Source organism: Temnothorax americanus, unplaced genomic scaffold, assembly GCF_048541705.1.
Source record: "Temnothorax americanus isolate GAGA-0224 unplaced genomic scaffold, ASM4854170v1 Scaffold6, whole genome shotgun sequence".
Taxonomy (NCBI): domain Eukaryota; kingdom Metazoa; phylum Arthropoda; class Insecta; order Hymenoptera; family Formicidae; genus Temnothorax; species Temnothorax americanus.
In genome coordinates this window covers 1,794,385-1,813,366 of record NW_027509751.1, presented here as the reverse complement: position 1 = coordinate 1,813,366, position 18,982 = coordinate 1,794,385, and the positions used below count along the sequence as shown (strand labels likewise).

At 33.5% G+C, this 18,982-nt stretch overlaps 2 protein-coding genes across 9 annotated transcripts in view; one reads left to right on the top strand and one right to left on the bottom strand.

The window, feature by feature from the left end:
* Nucleotides 1–93: 93 nt before the first annotated feature.
* LOC143905204 (coiled-coil domain-containing protein 170) overlaps nucleotides 94–18,982 on the top strand; it is a 162,851-nt gene continuing 143,962 nt past the window's right edge. For 3 of the 6 annotated variants that reach the window (XM_077420440.1, XM_077420445.1, XM_077420446.1), the window contains exons 1-2: nucleotides 1,575–2,508; nucleotides 2,652–2,696. The gene's annotated coding sequence lies outside the window, so the exon portion shown is untranslated. Of the gene's footprint in view, nucleotides 303–1,494; nucleotides 1,514–1,574; nucleotides 2,509–2,651; nucleotides 2,697–18,982 lie in introns of those variants that run through there. The other 3 variants (XM_077420444.1, XM_077420441.1, XM_077420442.1) reach the window with 3 other exon arrangements.
* LOC143904935 (sialin) lies at nucleotides 3,711–17,706 on the bottom strand. 3 transcript variants are annotated; one of them, XM_077419936.1, is made up of 12 exons: nucleotides 17,350–17,706; nucleotides 11,611–11,712; nucleotides 11,220–11,278; nucleotides 10,833–11,041; nucleotides 9,583–9,819; nucleotides 9,288–9,372; nucleotides 7,609–7,832; nucleotides 7,362–7,511; nucleotides 7,148–7,280; nucleotides 6,922–7,077; nucleotides 6,756–6,841; nucleotides 3,711–6,679 (listed from the first exon to the last, which is right to left on the bottom strand). In XM_077419936.1, the coding sequence occupies exons 2-12, from the start codon at nucleotides 11,625–11,627 to the stop codon at nucleotides 6,500–6,502; spliced, it is 1,536 nt and encodes a 511-aa protein (XP_077276062.1). In that variant the 5' UTR covers nucleotides 11,628–11,712; nucleotides 17,350–17,706; the 3' UTR covers nucleotides 3,711–6,499. The 3 variants fall into 3 exon arrangements, with proteins under 3 accessions (XP_077276062.1, XP_077276064.1, XP_077276065.1); XM_077419938.1 differs by lacking the exon at nucleotides 17,350–17,706 and adding an exon at nucleotides 14,314–14,476; XM_077419939.1 differs by lacking the exons at nucleotides 11,611–11,712; nucleotides 17,350–17,706 and having other exon boundaries at nucleotides 11,147–11,280.

Genomic DNA, 18,982 nt, shown 5'->3' with positions numbered 1-18,982 from the left:
CGCGGCCTTGATGTTCGTTTTCTCGCCGCGCACGACGCGACGACGAGGTGAGGTGGGAGGTGGGGGTGCGGCGCCGGTTACCGGTTACCGCCATTTGCCGTTGCGGCATTTGCGCAGCGAGGCTCGAGCGGACAGGTAACTGCGCGTGTCGCTCCGTGTGTCGTACGTTATTATTCCTCGATCGAAACACTATTCACGATCGTTCGGCTATCGTAAATTCGCTACGAATATGCAATTCTCGAGTCGAATCGACACCTATACACGACTAATCCACGAATAATCAGCACGGGTGTAGTATCGAGGTGAGGCATATCGTGCGATTTAGTTCGTCGATTGAAAGTTATGGGAACGTTGAATCGCCATTTCGTGCCGACATTCATGGGCAATATAACCATCTCTTCGCGGAACGTAGATTATTACGCAGGCTCGAATATGTCTCGCGTTACGCGTGTATAATTGCGAATTTCGGTTATTTATTCGCGATCGGGCGATCGCGTCCGTTCAACTGATACGTGTAGCATCGCGCGTCTCTCGTCGCGATATCTCATCGGGTGCGTTATTCTCTTTTGAATTTGTCGGCCATTTACGAAACGTCGCAAGTGCGAGACAGATCGGCTTCGAAACGGGCGACGTGTTGCGACGTAGTTTAATTAGCCCTAAGTCATTCGCGACACTTTGATATTTCTCCGTCACGTAGCATGAATTTCACGTTCGTGCCGCGGTAACTCGGAGGCTGGAATCCTGCATACTCCGACACGATCGATATCCCCCATATATTAATTCCGTTAATTTGCGAGACGCCACGAGATAAACTGCAGCTTCATACGATCCTACATTTTTCGCGTCATTTTTTCATCGTGATGTAGCAAAGTACACGTCGCGTGGGATATAACATATAAATTTAATACCTATATTAATCTTAAAATCGCTTACTTAATGTTTCTTTCCATTCTTACCAAAAATTGTATTTCTTTTTTTTTTTTAAATATCTATCTTAAAATTTTTTATATCGCGCAATTATATATCGCGTCGTAAAATGTTTTATCGGAATATTTGACAAATCATTAATATTTTACAAATAAATTGAATGCACATAAAATACATATATATAGAATTGAGATAAAAGCGTAATTAAAAACATATATATAATCTTCAAATGCTTTTAATCGAGCAAAGAATCAATTTAATTGTTAGATGAAACTAAGTTTCATAAAGATTGAAGCGCGAAAATTGCGATACGAGATACGCGAGTATGTAATCTGTTTATTGAAATTAAGTAAAAAGGAAAAAATGATACGCGAAGGAATCGAATATTCGGCGTAAGTTAATTTCGTATATGCGGAGTAAAGATTTGAAAATAAATCGTTGGCGCGCGCCGCGGCCTTGGTGTTTGTTTTCTCGCCGCGCACGGCGCGCCGCGGTGGGGTGAGAAGTGAGGGTGCGGCGCTACCGAGCCGAGTACCGACACTACCGACTACCGGCATCACTTGCGCGGCGAGGCTCGAGCGGACAGGTTAATGGCGCGCGTGTCGCTCCGTATGTATATTATATCTCTCGAAACAACTGTATGTATACGACTTGCGATCGTTCGCTACAAATATGCAATTCTCAAGTCGAATCGGACACTCACGGCGAATGATCAGCACGCGTATCGAGGTGAGGCATTTCGCGCGATTTGGTTCGTCGAACGAAAGTTATGTTATATAGGAACGTTGAATCGTCATTTCGCGTCGTTATGGGCAATAACAATAATAACCGTTTCTTCGCGGAACGTAGATTATACGTAAGCTCGAATATGTCTCGCGTTACGCGTGTAGAATTACGAATTTCGGTTATTTATTCGCCAGCTGTTCCTTTTAGCTGAACTTCTCGCGCGGTACATCTTTCCTCTTTTTCTTTTCACGTTGGAGGGAGAAAGAGAAAAGATAAACTGGGCAAGAAATTGACTCGCGTAGTGCGTCGCGCGCGTCAATGCGCGATGTCAGGTGCCTTCCCTTTTGAATTTGTCGCGTCGGCCGTTCACGAAACGTTGCGAATGCAACGGGAAAGGGGCGACGTGTCGCGACGTAGTTTAATTAGTCGCGGTCAATCCGACATTTTGATATTTTCTCGTTTATACGATCGCGTATGAATTTGACGTTCGTGCCGCGCGAACTCGGAGGCTGAAATTCTACACAGCTCCGACACTACTCCGGTAATTCCGTTAATAATCGTTGATTTGCGAGACGCCGCGAGCCGATGATATAGTTTCGTACGATCCTACATTTTTCGCGTCATTTATCCGTCGTGATGCACCGAAGTATATACGCGTCGCGTCGTGTATAATCGCCAATTCGGAAGTACCTCGCCGTGCAATTATCGTATTGTGTTAATTAATTAATGCTCGAGTTCGTGATTAACTGTAATTTTCGGGAGTGCGTGAGATGAGTATCATGGACGTGAAACGAGAGGATCTGAGAGGAGGAGCAGGCCCGGGGAGGCAACAGGCGACAGCGGAGCAACCACGAGGTAATTTATAATTCGAATCATTATTTTACTCTTATTAAATCTAAGTTTATAATTATTTCGTTAAATTCGCGCAAAAGTTATTCTTGTAGAATATCAATTATTTTAGGCGGTTGTAATAATTTGGACAAATTTGTATTTTACAGATCGACGTATATAGTGTTACATCTCCGCTGCTGCGCATCGTATCGGTAAGTCAAAGTTGTTTTTATTTCGATATACATATAAAGTGATGGACCAGGAGAAATAGATGAATCAGGATGTTGCAAATAAATATAGTAAATATGAAAATAAATAAATATGCACCTTATCCATTGCTTCAAAATGTATAGGCTGAGACGGATTAGGATTGAAAAATATTTATCTTTGGAATATGTGAGATTAATGGTGCGTACGAAAATGCACAATTTATGAGATCATTAAATAGAGCTCGAAATATCATTTACTTACTCGCATAAACTTCTATTTTCTACGACAAAATTAAATAATTTGAAGGTATATTAGTCGTTTAAAATTTATAGAACAATCTTGTGAATGCAAATAAAAATTAACTTATCAAATCTTTTTTTGGTTTATGAGCTCATTTGTGCAATAACTAAACCTCGAACTAAACACTTTTGTCATGTTGTTATTAGTTTGTCTGTTTTTTATGCAAAAAATGTCACGTCACCAATTGATATGTCAGCTATTAATATTTATTAGAGTTGATTCTAGCTTTAATCAGCTAGTAATAATGATAAATTGTGGAATTCACACGACATAAGAAACGTTCAATTAATTTTTATGTATTATAGTATTTAATACAAAAAAGCTTACGGTAGTTAAAGAGATAGTTAAAATAATTATATAACCAACTCTCGAATAAGAATCTGTTTTATTTGCCATTCACGATTAGCAGATATTTTTTCTCTCATTTATCACTTACATAGGATTTATAATCATTTCCTAATAAAATAATCTTCGTATTATTTCATTGATAACTCAGGCTACACGGAATATTTAATATCATGAATCATTTTAGAGGAATTTATATCTGTAAATTTAGAGAATTGAATGTACATATACATTAAATCTAGTACATATATATACATAGATGTAATGTGTAATATGATTATAGAATTTTACAAATAAAAGGAAGAGACGGGAAAAATAAAAAGGAAAGAGACGGATATGGTTCTAATAAGCACGTAATAAAAACGCTGCGATTAATAAAACTATATGTTCATATATTTTGAATTAAATCGCGTATCTGCATTATTTAGTGTCTGTCATATTCTCTCGGTATTTAACATATTTTATCGCATACGGTACTATATTACTAGTATACAGTATACAAAATATGTAATACTATTGCTACTCTATTATATTTCTTGACGCTTCTGGTCCTTGGTTTTATAGAAAAATGGTAAAATTTTATGAATTCTACATATTAATAATAATGATAAATTAATAGGAACAAAAAATTAATATATGTATATATAATGCCAATAATAATTAAATATATCTATTATATATTATTGACGTTATTTTTTATTACACATCAGTTGAAAATGCCTCTATAAACATGGGGTTTTTAAAATATATTTTATATAAGAAGATATTAACATTTAGATGAGTATATATGACATCTGAAATAAGAAATAAACTAAACGTATATAATTAAAGAAAGTAAAAGAATAAGTTCTCTTTATATTCTATACTAATTGTAAGATTATTTATTTATCGTACGTCATACTATAGTTTTTATGAAATAATACATATTTATTTGACGAACTTTGTGTTGAAAGAAACAAGTGTAAAATAACGTAAAATACAAGTTTTTAAAATTATTTTATTACACGTCTCAAACGTTAATAAAAGTAGGTGCATTTTCTTTTATGTGTAAAGTTCAATTTCAGTACATGTACTTTACATACGGTAAAGATATCGTAACATGTACGCGTCGAGATATTACATAAAGACACAACCATATTAATGCATAAGTCTCATGTATTAACAAAAGTACTTGTGCACTAATATACGAGAACATATGTATAAGTGTTGCCGACATATAAAATATTTTATTTACGAATAACGAGATAAAATTAGAAAAACAAATCGAATTGATATTTCAATAAAAATTATTTAAATATTAATGACATTCTCGCATTACTTATTAGAAAACATGTGCATATGCATGTATCTTAGGCTACTAACGGAATCATTGCAATATTATATTCATAAATATAAAACTTTATAAAGGAATAAAATGTCCGGCAACATAACAGTTTCTTATAACGTTTACAAAATAAATATATTTATTAATATTTGATCTCTAAATACGGAATTATAGGCTCTTGAAAATTTATTCGCATAATTCGATTTATATGACGCTACATAAGCTGCGTTTCGATAGTCACTGCCTGTACTGAAAATCTATATAGTGTATGTGACGTAAACTATAGATTTTTAGTACTGGCAGTGAATATATATATATATATATATCGAAATGCAGCTGCAATAAATATTCTCTCGCATTCAGCACGATATAGTGGCAAGTTTATAGTATTTATAATCGTGAATTTTGACATATGTTACGTATAAATCTATACTAATTTGTAAAATCTCTACTAGACGTAGAGGTAAAGAGAGTTCTATTAGAATTTTATGAACCTTGAAAATCTATATGTACCATAAGGCACTGATTATAAAAAGTAGGAACCAATAAAAGTACTCCAATTCTATGATTTTACTTAATTCTCTCTAATGCATGATGATTAAAATTATATTCTATTTTGAGAATTGTGTAAATAAAGTTGCTATGTTTAGTAGATGTATATTTTAAGTATCTCTCTAAACTTAATAAGTACTCTATTATTCTTGGATGTTTTAATTATATACCAGCATACATATGTATACATATGTGTATACATATGCTTGTATATATGTTTAAACTCTTATATATATATAAATTGTCATTGTTCTGAGAAGCGTACGTACATAATTAAAGAAAAACAAGTAACTATTCCATATTATTACGAAATCCACATCTTATGAATCATTCTTAACACTTTAAGTGCCATGTCATCTGGGTGACGCGTAAATTTCCGCAAAGACTCCGTCATCCACTTGTGAGTGACGTCTTATTTACTCGATTAAGAATAATTTTACTAAATATTTAAGACATTAATGAAATATAAATTTTACTAAGACATTAAAGAGAACAATAAATATTAAAATATTATATTAGATTTATTAAGTTCAATGCCGAAACTTGGCACTCAAAGTGTTAAGAAATAGTAAGTTATCTTACAAATAAATTACTATACAATAACTTCAGAATAAAGAATTTAAGTATGTAACAAGCAAAATTGAAGAATATAGTACATTACTTGTCTTTAGAATGCAGGAATTCGTGCGATTTCACATTGAATTTATTTCATTCGAGTGATTAAAAATGTTACTTTCTTAAGATTGCTAATAACAAATTAAGAAAGGGGTTTATAATTTAAGTTCGAATAATAATATTACGCAAAAACAATTGCGTGTCGTCCGCGTTTAATATTTGGAAATAAAACGGCGCGTTTCCTAATTAGGATTGTGTGACATCTTACAAACGCACGCTACTTAATATTAATTATTTCTTCAAACATTTGTGCACAATTCGAGTATATAGTATCTGTATATTGCGTATGATCTATATCAAAAACTGATTTAAACATTCTATGTACCTGAGGCAATCATTTCATAAAAATATCCTTCTTCACTATGATACATATTACCTTGATAACTATATAATTTCTTCCATATCAACAATCAGATCTATTTACAATAATAGAACGGTATTGAAAATAGGTATTTTTCATATATTCGTACATATATTCGACTACGTTTTGCGCGTTAAAAGACCTAAGTTTTAACATAAGGAATGACGATAGCGGGAAAATAAGAAACCGAAACAAAGGTACATTACGTTTGTTCTGACGGATTTTTTCGGCTCGAAACAAACTTGGCTCTATTCCCGCGACGAATCATTTAACGGGCGAGAGTCTTCTTGAACAGATTGAGGATACTTTTGATCGGGATAGTTCCATGCTTGTATGTCCGCCGTACCAAATATTTGATAGGCGATATACGTACTGCAAGATACACCTGCAGTAACCGCAAATACATTTCTCCACGAATCGAGAGATTGCTGTTGGGAACATTATGTTATTTTAGCTTTTTAATTAATAATAGGGAAAAATAAAAGAAGAAAATATAACGCTTACACTTTCTTGCGTGAGCAGACCAGCTGCTATAGGAGATAGGAAACTAGCGGTCATGTGAATCGTCTGCGCGAACGCTAGCACTGGCCCTGAAAAAATAACATATTGATTTTTAAATCATAATATTCTTAAGAAATAAGTATATTCACAAATTAATGGGCGCACTGACCAGCGAAATTGGGAGCGATGTCAACGATGTTAGCCATTGCGCCTGCATAGCCGGCTGTTATGAGAGTAACAGCTATGAACCATATGATTAAAACTAAGATAATATCACATCCTAAGTATCCAATTAAAACCACGAGTATTCCGGGAACCACTTGAGCTATAAAGAAAAAAAATAGATTTATTTTCCGAGTATTAGATAAGTTGAAGGAAACCGCCGCTGGACTTACAAAGTGCCGTAAATATTTTGCGCACAGTGATTAAAGTCATGATTTTCCGCGTGACTAGAAGATCCGCAACGTAACAGAATACAACGGAGCTTAAGTAGCTACAGATAAATGGTGCACCTGACAGGATACCGTTCTAAACAAATTAAAAATTTGATTATTCTGTTAATCGTTACATTGAAAAAAATTCCAATAAGATTTTTCCTTGAATACATACTGCTTGTATACTGAATCCTAACACTGTCTTCATATACATCGGGCCGGGAATGATAAAGACATAATGTACCCATATTCTTCCGAAGGTTGTAATACCGATAGCCCATGCCGGCAAAGACGTGAGTATAGATTTCCAAGGAACGGGCAAATCCTTAAAAAAAAATACAGTTATGTTAGTGTGTTTCTTCTTAAAAAAGATATTATTTAATAAATCAGAGTAGATACATAGTAGATACAAATCACTTTACCTCGTTCGCTCCGATAACTTGGTTTCTAACACATTCTTGAATGTAACGGAGTTCTGGCTTAGATATTCGGGGATGCGAGGCAGGAGTGTCGAAAGCGCAAAAATACCAAAAGATACACCAGACGAGACCGACAGTACCAGTCGTGTAGAATACAGCTCTCCATCCGAAATGGACGATGATGAACGCGCACAACGGATAGGTCAATCCGATGCCGATGCTGAACCCTGAATATAGACAACCTAGATGTTAGGAATAGCTCACCCTACGATCCGGAACAAGCTGAAACATGATGCTTGTCGAATGGCCTTGGTCTTGATTTGTTACGACTCATGCGTGGTGATGATCGCTCTTCAGTCGAGGTGTACGTATCTCACCCTGTAAAGCGATTCAAGTAAAGACTTAGTACGCAAGGACGATGATGAGGCATGATGAAGCTGTTAATAGTGGGACAATGAAACTTCTATGTCTGTAAATAATAAAAGTTTAAACTCGTTCTACCTGCAAAATAAGTGCCACTCTTCGTACGCAGAGATCGGTATCACAAAAAGTGCATTGTAATGAAGAAATTAAGTTATGTGTATGCGTATAAGTTAGGAAAAAAAGTATAGATCTTTTCTCTCACATTAGCATTGCTTTTGTTGTTATGTTACATATACATAAAACGCACCCACATAAAAGTCATTTAGTTAATATTTCTAGTATCACGCGAAGTATTTTCTTTACGAAGGCCAACTTTATTTAATAGGGAGTCAGTATACACTACTTTAGACTACCTATAATTCATGTCAGAATTTAAGATAAAATTTTATTTATAATTTAATATATCGTGCAAAATACGAAAAACATTTGAGGAACATATATGTATATAAAATATATATCTAATTGAATTAACATAAAATTCTATCTAAATCTGAAATGAATTATAGATCGTTTAAAGCGGATTTAAGGATATAAACAGCATTCGAAGACACATTTTGTGCTAGCAGAAAGAAAGTCTAATAACTTAGATTTAATAATTTAGATCAATAAGTAAACAGAAAAAACGCGCAATATCGTAAATAAAACGAATAGATAAAACGAAACTTGTGGTCCGACTCTGGAAAAGTTTGAGTGAGAAAGATGATTAGATTTATTATTAATTCATACTGCAGACAAATGGATGTAGTCAAAAGATAGAATTTGTACATATAAGAAAGATAAGTGTAAAAAATATACATGTTCGACGAGCCCGGCTGATTCTACCAGCTGGAAGTATACTCGGCCTTTCTCATGCTGTTGAGCGGTTGCTGTTGAGTATACCCCTCGGTCCGGCGAATGCAACCTCGTGGAGATGAACTATTCGGGATCATTAACAAGTGATCAATTTTCGCGCAGATCGATGCGCAACATTTATATAGAATTATTTTCATTTTAGCAAGAGATCATTTTCTTGATCCGGAATTTTGACTGAAAGAATAATGTGTAGTTTCTCATTCGAACTTCCATATTCCACTCTGAAAGAAGCGTGCATTAGTATTCACGTGAACACAATCGAAAAGAATATGCGACTTTCACTTTACGGCGTTATACTTGCGACTGTAATATGAGCGTACGCGCATAGTTTTCGCCTAATCGAACGTAACGAAGTTTCACTGTAACACACGAAAATCTCCGTTAGCGGCCGGCATCTTATAACGTACCTTGGAAGGAAGACATGAAGCGTGAGCGTTCCACCGGTGGAATCCAGTGCCCGATTACGGCATACATCGCGGGCCACGTGAGTCCCTGTTTTCAAAAAAATAAAAAATCAAGATTAGCCATAAAAATCTGTTTTTGCTATCCCAAAGAATAGAAAAATTTAAACGATTTTTAAAAGATTGTTTTATCCTAAAGATTTAAAATGTCTTTTAGTTGTCTTTACGATATTCTTTAGATATTTATTTTGTTTGAATATGACAGTAAAGTTTGCTATTTTATCCGATGATAATAACTTACACTTGCAATGCCCTGTATACTACGCAATGCTATCATGGCCCCATAATGAATCTCCGCGGCAGTTGGCATAAGCAGACTGCAAACGGCAGTGACGGCTTGAGATCCGCCGAATATGGTTTTAGTGCCGAAGTACTGAGTAAGAACACCGCCGAGCATTTGCGAAAGTATATAACACCAATAGAAAGAACTGAGAATGGCCGATTGAATAGCTGGGCTCCACTCAAATTCGCCAGCGTCCTGTAAAAAAAAAAAAAAGTGACACGATATTGTAGTGCAGCGTATACATAAAAATTCTTCTATAATTTGCTCGAATTGAGCAGATTAGCTTTTCACTGAAGTTAAAAATAGTTAAATTTATTCAATCCTTTTACTGTCACTTATTAATTGTTTTCTCAAAAATATTATAGCCATAAAAGAAATAGTAAAAAAGGATCTACAGTTTTTGTGAAAGAATAAATGAGCGTTACTTTTTTAATTTAATAAAAAAATAAGCTTGACATATTTTATAGAATAGATGATGAAATTCATAATATTATTAGCTTCTACAATATATCTGATTTTCTGTTGAACTTCTTCTCAGAGAACTTTGCTTTCTTATTTAAGGTAAAGGTACCAATACCCGGACATGTACCTATATCCGGACACCTTTATTATTTATAAGTATAACGCGAATTAAAATCAAAGATAAAAGTATTTTTTCTTGTAGTTTGAAACTTTAATTATAATATCCAAACGTTTATTTTCATAAATTTATATTTTTTTAAAGGTATCCAGACACAGATACGTGTCCAGGTATTGGTACATTTCCTATGCTTAAGTGTCCGGGTATTGGTACCTTTACCTTACTAAACTTTTTACACGTACACTTTTTAAGTATTCCTTAAAGAAATTTTGTGTGTGTGTGTGTGCTCTTGACACGTGGAATACATTTGTATTATATTTATGTTATACAATACCCAAGTATCTATACTGCATTCGTATTCAAATAAATTGTTGATCCTGCTAGTCACTACAATAAAATATATTCCGATATTGTGACTAACAAATATTCTGCATATGCACGCATTTTAATGCAACTTGGTAAAAGAAGACTTTATGAAAAGAGAAAAAATAATTTTCCTCTGACGCGTCAGAAGATTCTCTTTTCGTCGAGAAAATAAATCATTACTATTTTGAAGCTAGTATGAAATAATGATACATGAATAAAAAAGAAATTATGCGTTATGCAATATCGTAATATCCAAGCGTACCTCCGGCCTGGTTACAGTGGTGTTCTCCACGTGTGACGCATTCGATATTGTGTAACAGTGAGACGTTACCGCGGCGGTTTCATTGTTCGACGTTAACGGCAGCTTCGCCATGGCCACCATGGCGATATTAATGTCTGTTCTCATCATGAAAGACACGAGAAATCCGGAAAACGAAAGCATATACAGCACGACACGTGCTGGAACCATGTCTGCAATAAGAAAATCAATTTAATTTGATTAGTGATTATCAAGTATCGCGCAATATTGATCGTATCGACTTGCATTAGAAAGCGCATTTGGTTATTGGCGATTACCGTGACTTTGACTCCTTTCTTCTTTCTTTTTTTTTAAGTAAAAACTTTTAAGTTAGGCTACAAAAAAGATTACCTCCCAATTTTCGTAAGCTGCAAGGTGGCTGTTCCTTATACATATCAGATTCCTCATATCTGTAAGGAGTGTAAGGTAAAATTACTGCATGATATGCAATGTCGCAGTAAGACGAAACAGTTAGTGACAATAAATAGAATTTTTAATGATTATTTTTAGACTTTAATTATACTCAGACTTTAATATTTGCAAGTGAGATGAAAAAAGGTGATAATTAAAAATGCAATAAAATAATTACAAGTTTCCTAAAATACACGATGGTATCAAACACTTATTTTTATTTAAAATGATAAAAATAAAAAATATACTACGCAATGGATACGCCGATAACGCTATTGCAGGGGGCTATATGAACAAAAATAAGAATATTTATTTAAAATGGGTTCTTTACCTTTGAGATTCTTCCATTTCTTGCGTGGAGCTTTCGATTTTCGAACAGAGTACAAAAACGAATTTGTTGTACACGGTGAAAACACAAAGATCACCTTGGAGTCTGCAAAATAGAGAAAAATAATCTAATTTAATAATTATCACTTTATAAAAGTGAGTTTTTTAACTCTTACGCGACGTGACGTTTTAATTTTATCAGTTACTTTCACTTTATCAAGTATGAAATGGCGTCAATTAACTTGTAAGATATTCGAACTATTGCATCAAGGTCATGATTTATGAGAACAGAATGAAATTCCAACGCGAAACTCATATCGACATTCTTGAAGTTCTTTGTGGAAGCCTCCGCAAAAATTTATTTATAAATATCCTGCGATTTCATTAAGAATACGGAAATCAATTTCATTATAGAAAATAATTATTTTTTATATACAGAGTTTTTTATGATGAGTCTTTATCTCTCTTTCAATTAACGAGTTACAAATTGTGGTTTTGTATTTTACTAACAAAAAATATATATAGCAATAGTATAACTCCTATTGTTTAAAGATTTTTCATGTATACTTGTTACGTAAATGAATCTTTTGTATTTTGTAGAATAATAGATAAACATATGAAGAATTTTGTACTATTTATTTAAATTATTTTTTAAATTATATATATATATATATATATATATATATATATATATACAATATAATACAATTCTAACTATATATATATATATGTCACTTAATAAATTATCACATTTTTTTCTCTGCAAAATAAGGTTCGTATATTCTTCAAAATGGCTAAAGAAAGGTGCTATTATTTGTGTGTGTGTGTGTGTGTGTGTGTGTGTGTGTGTGTGTGTGTGTGATGAGCGAATTAGATTAAATAAAAAAAAAACCACTTAAAATATCACGATTTGATATATTTTTCAATTTTGTACAATATAGTTAGCAGTATATAATCGTATAGATTTCAATTCTAATATCTGCGATATTTAAATACAATGTTTAGTTATTCTTTCTCGCGATTTACATAAAGAAATAATTAAAGTTAAACGAGCAATCGTACAAAATCAATGATATACTTCCGCAAAAAAATGGTCGAGACTGTCATTTATGCACAAAAAATGCGGAATTGATTAAAGACAAAGCTTGACATTGAAGGTAAATGATGATCATGCAAAAATAATTTTACGTAATAATAAAAATAATATTATCGAATTAGAAACATAAAACATAAAAAAATAATCTTTAAAAATGGATAGCGTACGAAATGTGCATTAAAATTAAAACTATATACATTTAATTTTTATTAACACAAAATACGAGATTATAATTATTTTATTTCGAGACAATGTAATGATTATAATATCAAGATTAATTTGATAGAATACGCAATAAAGAAAAATATTGCAACACACACTTACGCACACATACACAGAATATTTTTTTTTTAATTTATCATATCAAGTATGTTATTTAAGCAACAAAGAATAAAAGTGATAAAAATGAATTAAGTATATAAGCATAAATTTATTGTCAACAAAAATTCGTGCGGGTGATTATTAAAACAATTGCAAAAATTCATAGAATAATTTTACGATGTATGCAGATAAAATTCATTCTATGTTTCGTTATATAACTTTATGTAAATTCTCTAAAGATCAGATTGAATGTGTAATCGTATTAATAGAAAAATTTCAAACTAGATCTTAAGGTACAGTTACGATTATCTTTCACTTTATTTGCATCTAGTGTTTCAAGGTAAAATATCAGATAATTCACTGAATAAATAACACTATAATACATTCAGAGCCACACATGATGTTGTGAATATGCCTAAAATTGAAAATACTATGTCCAACTATGGATTATATTTTTCTGCTTTGAAAAAAAAAAGCATCGTTGGAAACTGTCTACGGTCCGTATTCATAGTCCGTTCTTATTTCACAAGACCGTCTTAAATAATGTCTCGATGCTAAAAATTCTGTGCTAAAAATGATGTCTTAAGATGCTATAAATCTATATGATTATACTACTAACTATAATTCATTATGCAAATAATGTCTTAAGATGATTTTGTGTTCACATAACATCTTAAGATTGCGTACTTAAGACGGTCTTAAATATAAAATCCGACTATGAATACCACTCTACGTTTGTTAAGTTCAACAGAACCTCTTGCAAATATTATATTAACGCTATCTTCATTTTTTTCTTAAGAAATGGAACGATCTCGAGATATAAGTGAGACGTTTTATAAAATTTAAAAATTGATATAATACACTTAAGCTTTTGAACGAAGGATTTATATTATAAATACGATGTTCAGAAATATATTGTAATTATTATTGTATCTTCTGTCTTTTGCCGAAAATCAATAGTAAGTTAGTCAATTAATTTGATTTTCAAAGTCCATACAATACGTCATTATCTTCAATATCAAAGAGTCATGTCAAGAAGGCGATTTCGATGTTGAAATGGTAGTGATGGTAATTTAGTTCGATGAATGTGATTTGTTAGCAAATGGCGAATAAAAAAATCCGTAACATTAGCATTTTACTCGTTTTCCGAAAGTCATGTTGAATGCAGAATAACCCCGATGCGTCACACTGATAACAGCGAATTATAACAAATTTTAAATGCGTTTGTGATAAATATAAAATTGTCGCGTCAACATTGCTCTCGATGAGTCCGCTCGAGATATCACTTACGTCAAAGATTAGTATAGAAATGGGCAGAAGAACGCGATCACAACTTTACGAAATTTAACAGACGCGACTCGAAACGTGTAGCGCGAATGGAAGAAATCGCGATACGATCAACATGATTGTAGGCGGAACGAAGTGTCGACACTGAAAGGCAACCGGACCACGAGGCGTTGACTATCTTCATTGACCCCACCATTGCGCCGGTTTTCGATCGTGTTCTTGGTACAGTGCGAGACGAGTATGTGGAATATTGTATTATTCCTCTCAGGTAGTACGTCATGCGAATGTGAAGTTTTTTAGTAGTTGGTTATTGACGGTCATGTACTAAATTCAAAGTTTAAAACGAATGACTTATCAAATACGTTCCTTATATAAGGAAAAACATGAGGAGTGAATTATACTTATTGTTAGACCGAACAAATGGAAATAAAAACAATATCTGCGTAATTAGCTAAAGCCAAAAAAATAGTTATGAAGAAACGATATTCGTTTTTGTAATAAAAAATTATTATAGCTATATCTTGTTATGGAAGCATTAATTGCACTTGATTATTTTTCCGATAATTTCGATATAATGCGATAAATAAGTATATATACGATAAAAAGGTAATTATTACGTAATTGCTGATTACGTAACTGCGGATTTATCATATTTCTATCGCGATGGAGTGAGATATAATTAAGAAATAATTGGTGCACATTTAAGAGAATAACTTTGAAATGATTATTTTATATAAGAATTTTACAAGAACGATAAATGAACACGAGAATTTAAAAATGCGTTACATCAATAATAAAATTAATTGAATGTATCATTAACAATAGATCTAACTCGTGCATGATCCTGATAAGACGATGATCACAGATAAAGTACTAAAACTGATTCGGAAAAAAATTGGCAAAAATGATAATATTCTCTCTCTCTCTCAGTCCAAGGAAAAAACATTTTTTTTTATTACCAAGTTCTTTCACGCGAGTCATAAGAATTTGCCATTACATTTCCAGTACGTAGTACGTGTATAAAGTTGTCGATACAAAGTACATTATCATACATACTTATCATAAATTATTTTACTGTTGGAACATTCTGACTGAGTATATTCTGCGGTGAAACAGAGACCGCGTTCTTTGATCGATAGTTCGTGTTGTATTATAAATTTATAATGAAGCAAATGATAACGTTTAATGCTTATTTTTTATTTAACCTTACAAGTTTCAATGGTCTCTTAGCGTACGGATTATTCTTCCGATAATGATGAGTTAGTAAAATATTACTACAGAAAAGTAACGCTCGCGTAAACGTATTAATTGTAAGATGTATTAAACCCTCGATTAAACCGCAAATTCACAAATTCACTGTCCGTTTCGGCTGCTATTCACAAACAAATTTTTTTTTCTCAATAAATATATTAAATTCATTGTTTATTATTTTCTTTGGCACATTATTGTCGTTTTCCTGTCAACGTTTTTTTTTTACCTTGTGCATACAAAGTAATACGTTTATCTAACAAATTGATAATAGATCACATTTTGTTAATATAGAAAACACGTTTTGTTTCTTACAATTAGAAACGAAATTATATTTAACGAATACGTTACGTTGTTATGACGCACGTCACTTTTGTGTTTGCTTTTGGAGTACAACTCTATTGGTCGAATTGCATGACCTGCCCTGCCTCGATCGTGTAATAAGGTTAACTGTGAGACGCTATGAGATAATTAATCCCAATTTTGTGGCGAAATTTCTTCATTAAGACAATTGATAAGTTAAAGGAAATGTCAGTTCTTCATTACGAAGTCTTCGGCTCGATCGATTTGAACTATTACGCAAAATTATGTCATTGTACATAACTTACAATAATACAGTAAATTATCGTAAGTTACTACAAAATCCCGTTTAGTAAATGGCTATAATTATGTCCAACAGGTATCACACACACACACACACACACACACACACACACACACACACACACATACATACACAAGGCAAAACGATTTTTCTCTAGCTGTACAATTTCCTGATTACGTAACATGATTAAAAGAACGTGTCGATTACTGTGAGAATTGTTTTATTGACAAGGAAACCTTAAGAAGTCTCTATTTGATTTTGATTAGCTGCGGCTAAGAGACATGGATGGTTTCCTTTATATGTAATGTGTAGCTTTTGAAAGTTGACTTTTTTATCATTGAGAATTTCGTTATATGATATATACAACTGTTACCATTCGTGTAAATTATAATAGTGCATAGTGGTGTCAATTCCATATAATCTGTCTCGCTATTTGTTAATATTGAAATTGCAGTCCTTAATAAGAAAAATAGAATGCTATATTACACATTAAATTGTGCCAAGTTAGTGCCTAGATTTCTAGAAAATCTCTCCCAATTGATGTCTTACTGTGATTACCATTCGCTCGATGTAGTTGACTTATGACGACTCTGACAGTCGATCTCCAACGGTGATTCAAACTGCAATTGGCTTCTTCGTTGATGAATATTTTAAAGCAAGGTGGAAAGAGTAACTCTTGTAAATCTTGTTATTTATGATAATCAATTATTGAAGAAATTGCAATTCTTTTTACACATTAATTTCATACATTAAGTCATCTTCAACTCCTTGTTTCAATTTGTCCCACCCAAAGTAAAAATAATAGACAATTCCATCAGTTTTTACACATACGGTAGACACAGAAATAGGAAATACTAACTTTATAATAACTTATTTCCATGCATCGCTGAAGGAAAAACTGTTAGCCCCGTCATTACACGACGTTGGATAATACACCAAATGTGTTTAGGTATAGGAACGGTAAACGGGGTAAATCGCGAAAAGTCATGAAATTAGATTGTGATGTAGGTTTGAGAGCTACCGCCCGACAAAGTACTTCATTGTAGTAGATTAAGGCCATTGCTCATTTGAGGTTAAACACGCCGACTCCCTCAACTTTTGAGAAACACGTGGTCCGTCGTGTCTGCTTTCGAGCGCAGCGAATCACAAAGATCGTGCAAATCGAAGGGCAACCGATCGGAACTCACTTTAGTGGCGTTTCTGCGTCCAGCGGATGTCTCGTGTAACGTGGATGCTCTCTTGCGCGGCATTTTTATCCACGCGGCGGCACACGCACACGCGACAATATTGGCGTGTGTTCACTCACGTCGACGAGAGAAGCGCGACAAGCGCGTTGCTTCACGATAAGCCGCGTGAGACTCGTGAGAGTGGAAGCGGGAGCGGCAAAGCGGGCGGCTAAGGCAGGCGTGGCGAGGAGACTGAGAGGAGAGGCGAATGAAGCGAACCGAACCGAAATGCGGAAACCGGTGGAACGCCGCACCAAATGCACAGCACGACCGCTGCCGACAGTGCCGACGCAACCATTACCAATCATTACGTCGGCTTGCGTCGGCTCCTTTGATGACGTTACTACCGTCGTGATCACGTGACTCATGAGCAAGCAATGTCCAAGGTCCAAGCGATCGATGGAGGCTCAATGCGCCGACGCGAATGTGCGATACTTAACTGTTAAAGGGAAGAAGTTCAGACCGTCTCAACTTTTTAGCGTAAGTACCGCAAAATTCAACGGAACTTCTTCCCCACTACATTTTCTTGACGCTGCCGCTGGTTTCTAGCGTCAATTGAAATCGCATCTTTACGTGCAAAACGTAATGTTAATGTTTTAAAGTGTTGATAAGATAGAAAAAAAGTTCTAGATAGAAAAATCCTATTCTTTTGACCAACTTTGTTTGGCAACAATACATAGGCAAGCAAAGTTAAAATATAGTAGTATATTGAGTCGAAGGTGCATTCGCTTTGCATTACAGACAAGAACTCGTAATTAAGAGACTCAGCTTAATCAGGCTCAATCGAGTAACAGAGAGTTCTTCTAAAATATGGTCATAGTCAAATGTGTCCTAATATCAAAAGTATAATGCGTGATTTGATTTTTTAAAATGGAGTCAGTATTTGAGAAAGACGGGATCTGTTAGATAAGTATAAGTTCTGTCACAGCTATTGAGCTATGTTGGACACAGGGAGAAGCTGCGAGGAGAAACACTTCCCTTTTTATCTTTATGTACAAGATAGCAAAATAAAAAATGTCGGACTCTTTACTTCGACGTTCTAGGGCCGGTATTCATAGTCGGTTCTTATATTTAAGTCCGTCTTAAGTACGATCTTAAGATGCCATTAACCAATCACAGAGCCGTATTAGCATCTTAAAATATTACTTAAGAAAGTCTTGAAATAAGGTCTGATTATGAATACCGGCCTAGGTGTATGTTGTACAATGTCTACATGCAAAATGTTCCATATCTATAAATTACTGGAAAATTATATGTGTGATTCGTCGCAGTAGCCGTCATTTTCGAAGTATAATCATACAATTTTTGCCATAAGTGTGCGCACGTGTCTAAAAGTGGATGTAATAATTTATGTAAAAAATTCAAAAACTTTTTCAGAAATGAATATTTTATTACGCAAACTAATATAAATATTACAATTATTTCTTATTAAAATATTATGACGTTATTAAAAATATTATATTATATATTCTAAAACATAATCAAATTTTTAAAATATTATTAAATTTGAATAATTTTTGTTAATCTTTTTGTTAACTTTAGTTATTTTTAGAAATTTTAAAATTAATTTTAAAATTAATTAATTAATTAATTA

Excerpts from the sequence above, each read along its gene's own strand:
- LOC143904935 (XM_077419936.1), bottom strand. Across the intron at positions 7,833-9,287 it reads CTTCATGTCTTCCTTCCAAG|GGTTCAGCATCGGCATCGGA; the intron begins GTACGTTATAAG and ends GTCTATATTCAG. Across the intron at positions 7,512-7,608 it reads AAGTTATCGGAGCGAACGAG|GATTTGCCCGTTCCTTGGAA; the intron begins GTAAAGTGATTT and ends TTTTTTTTTAAG.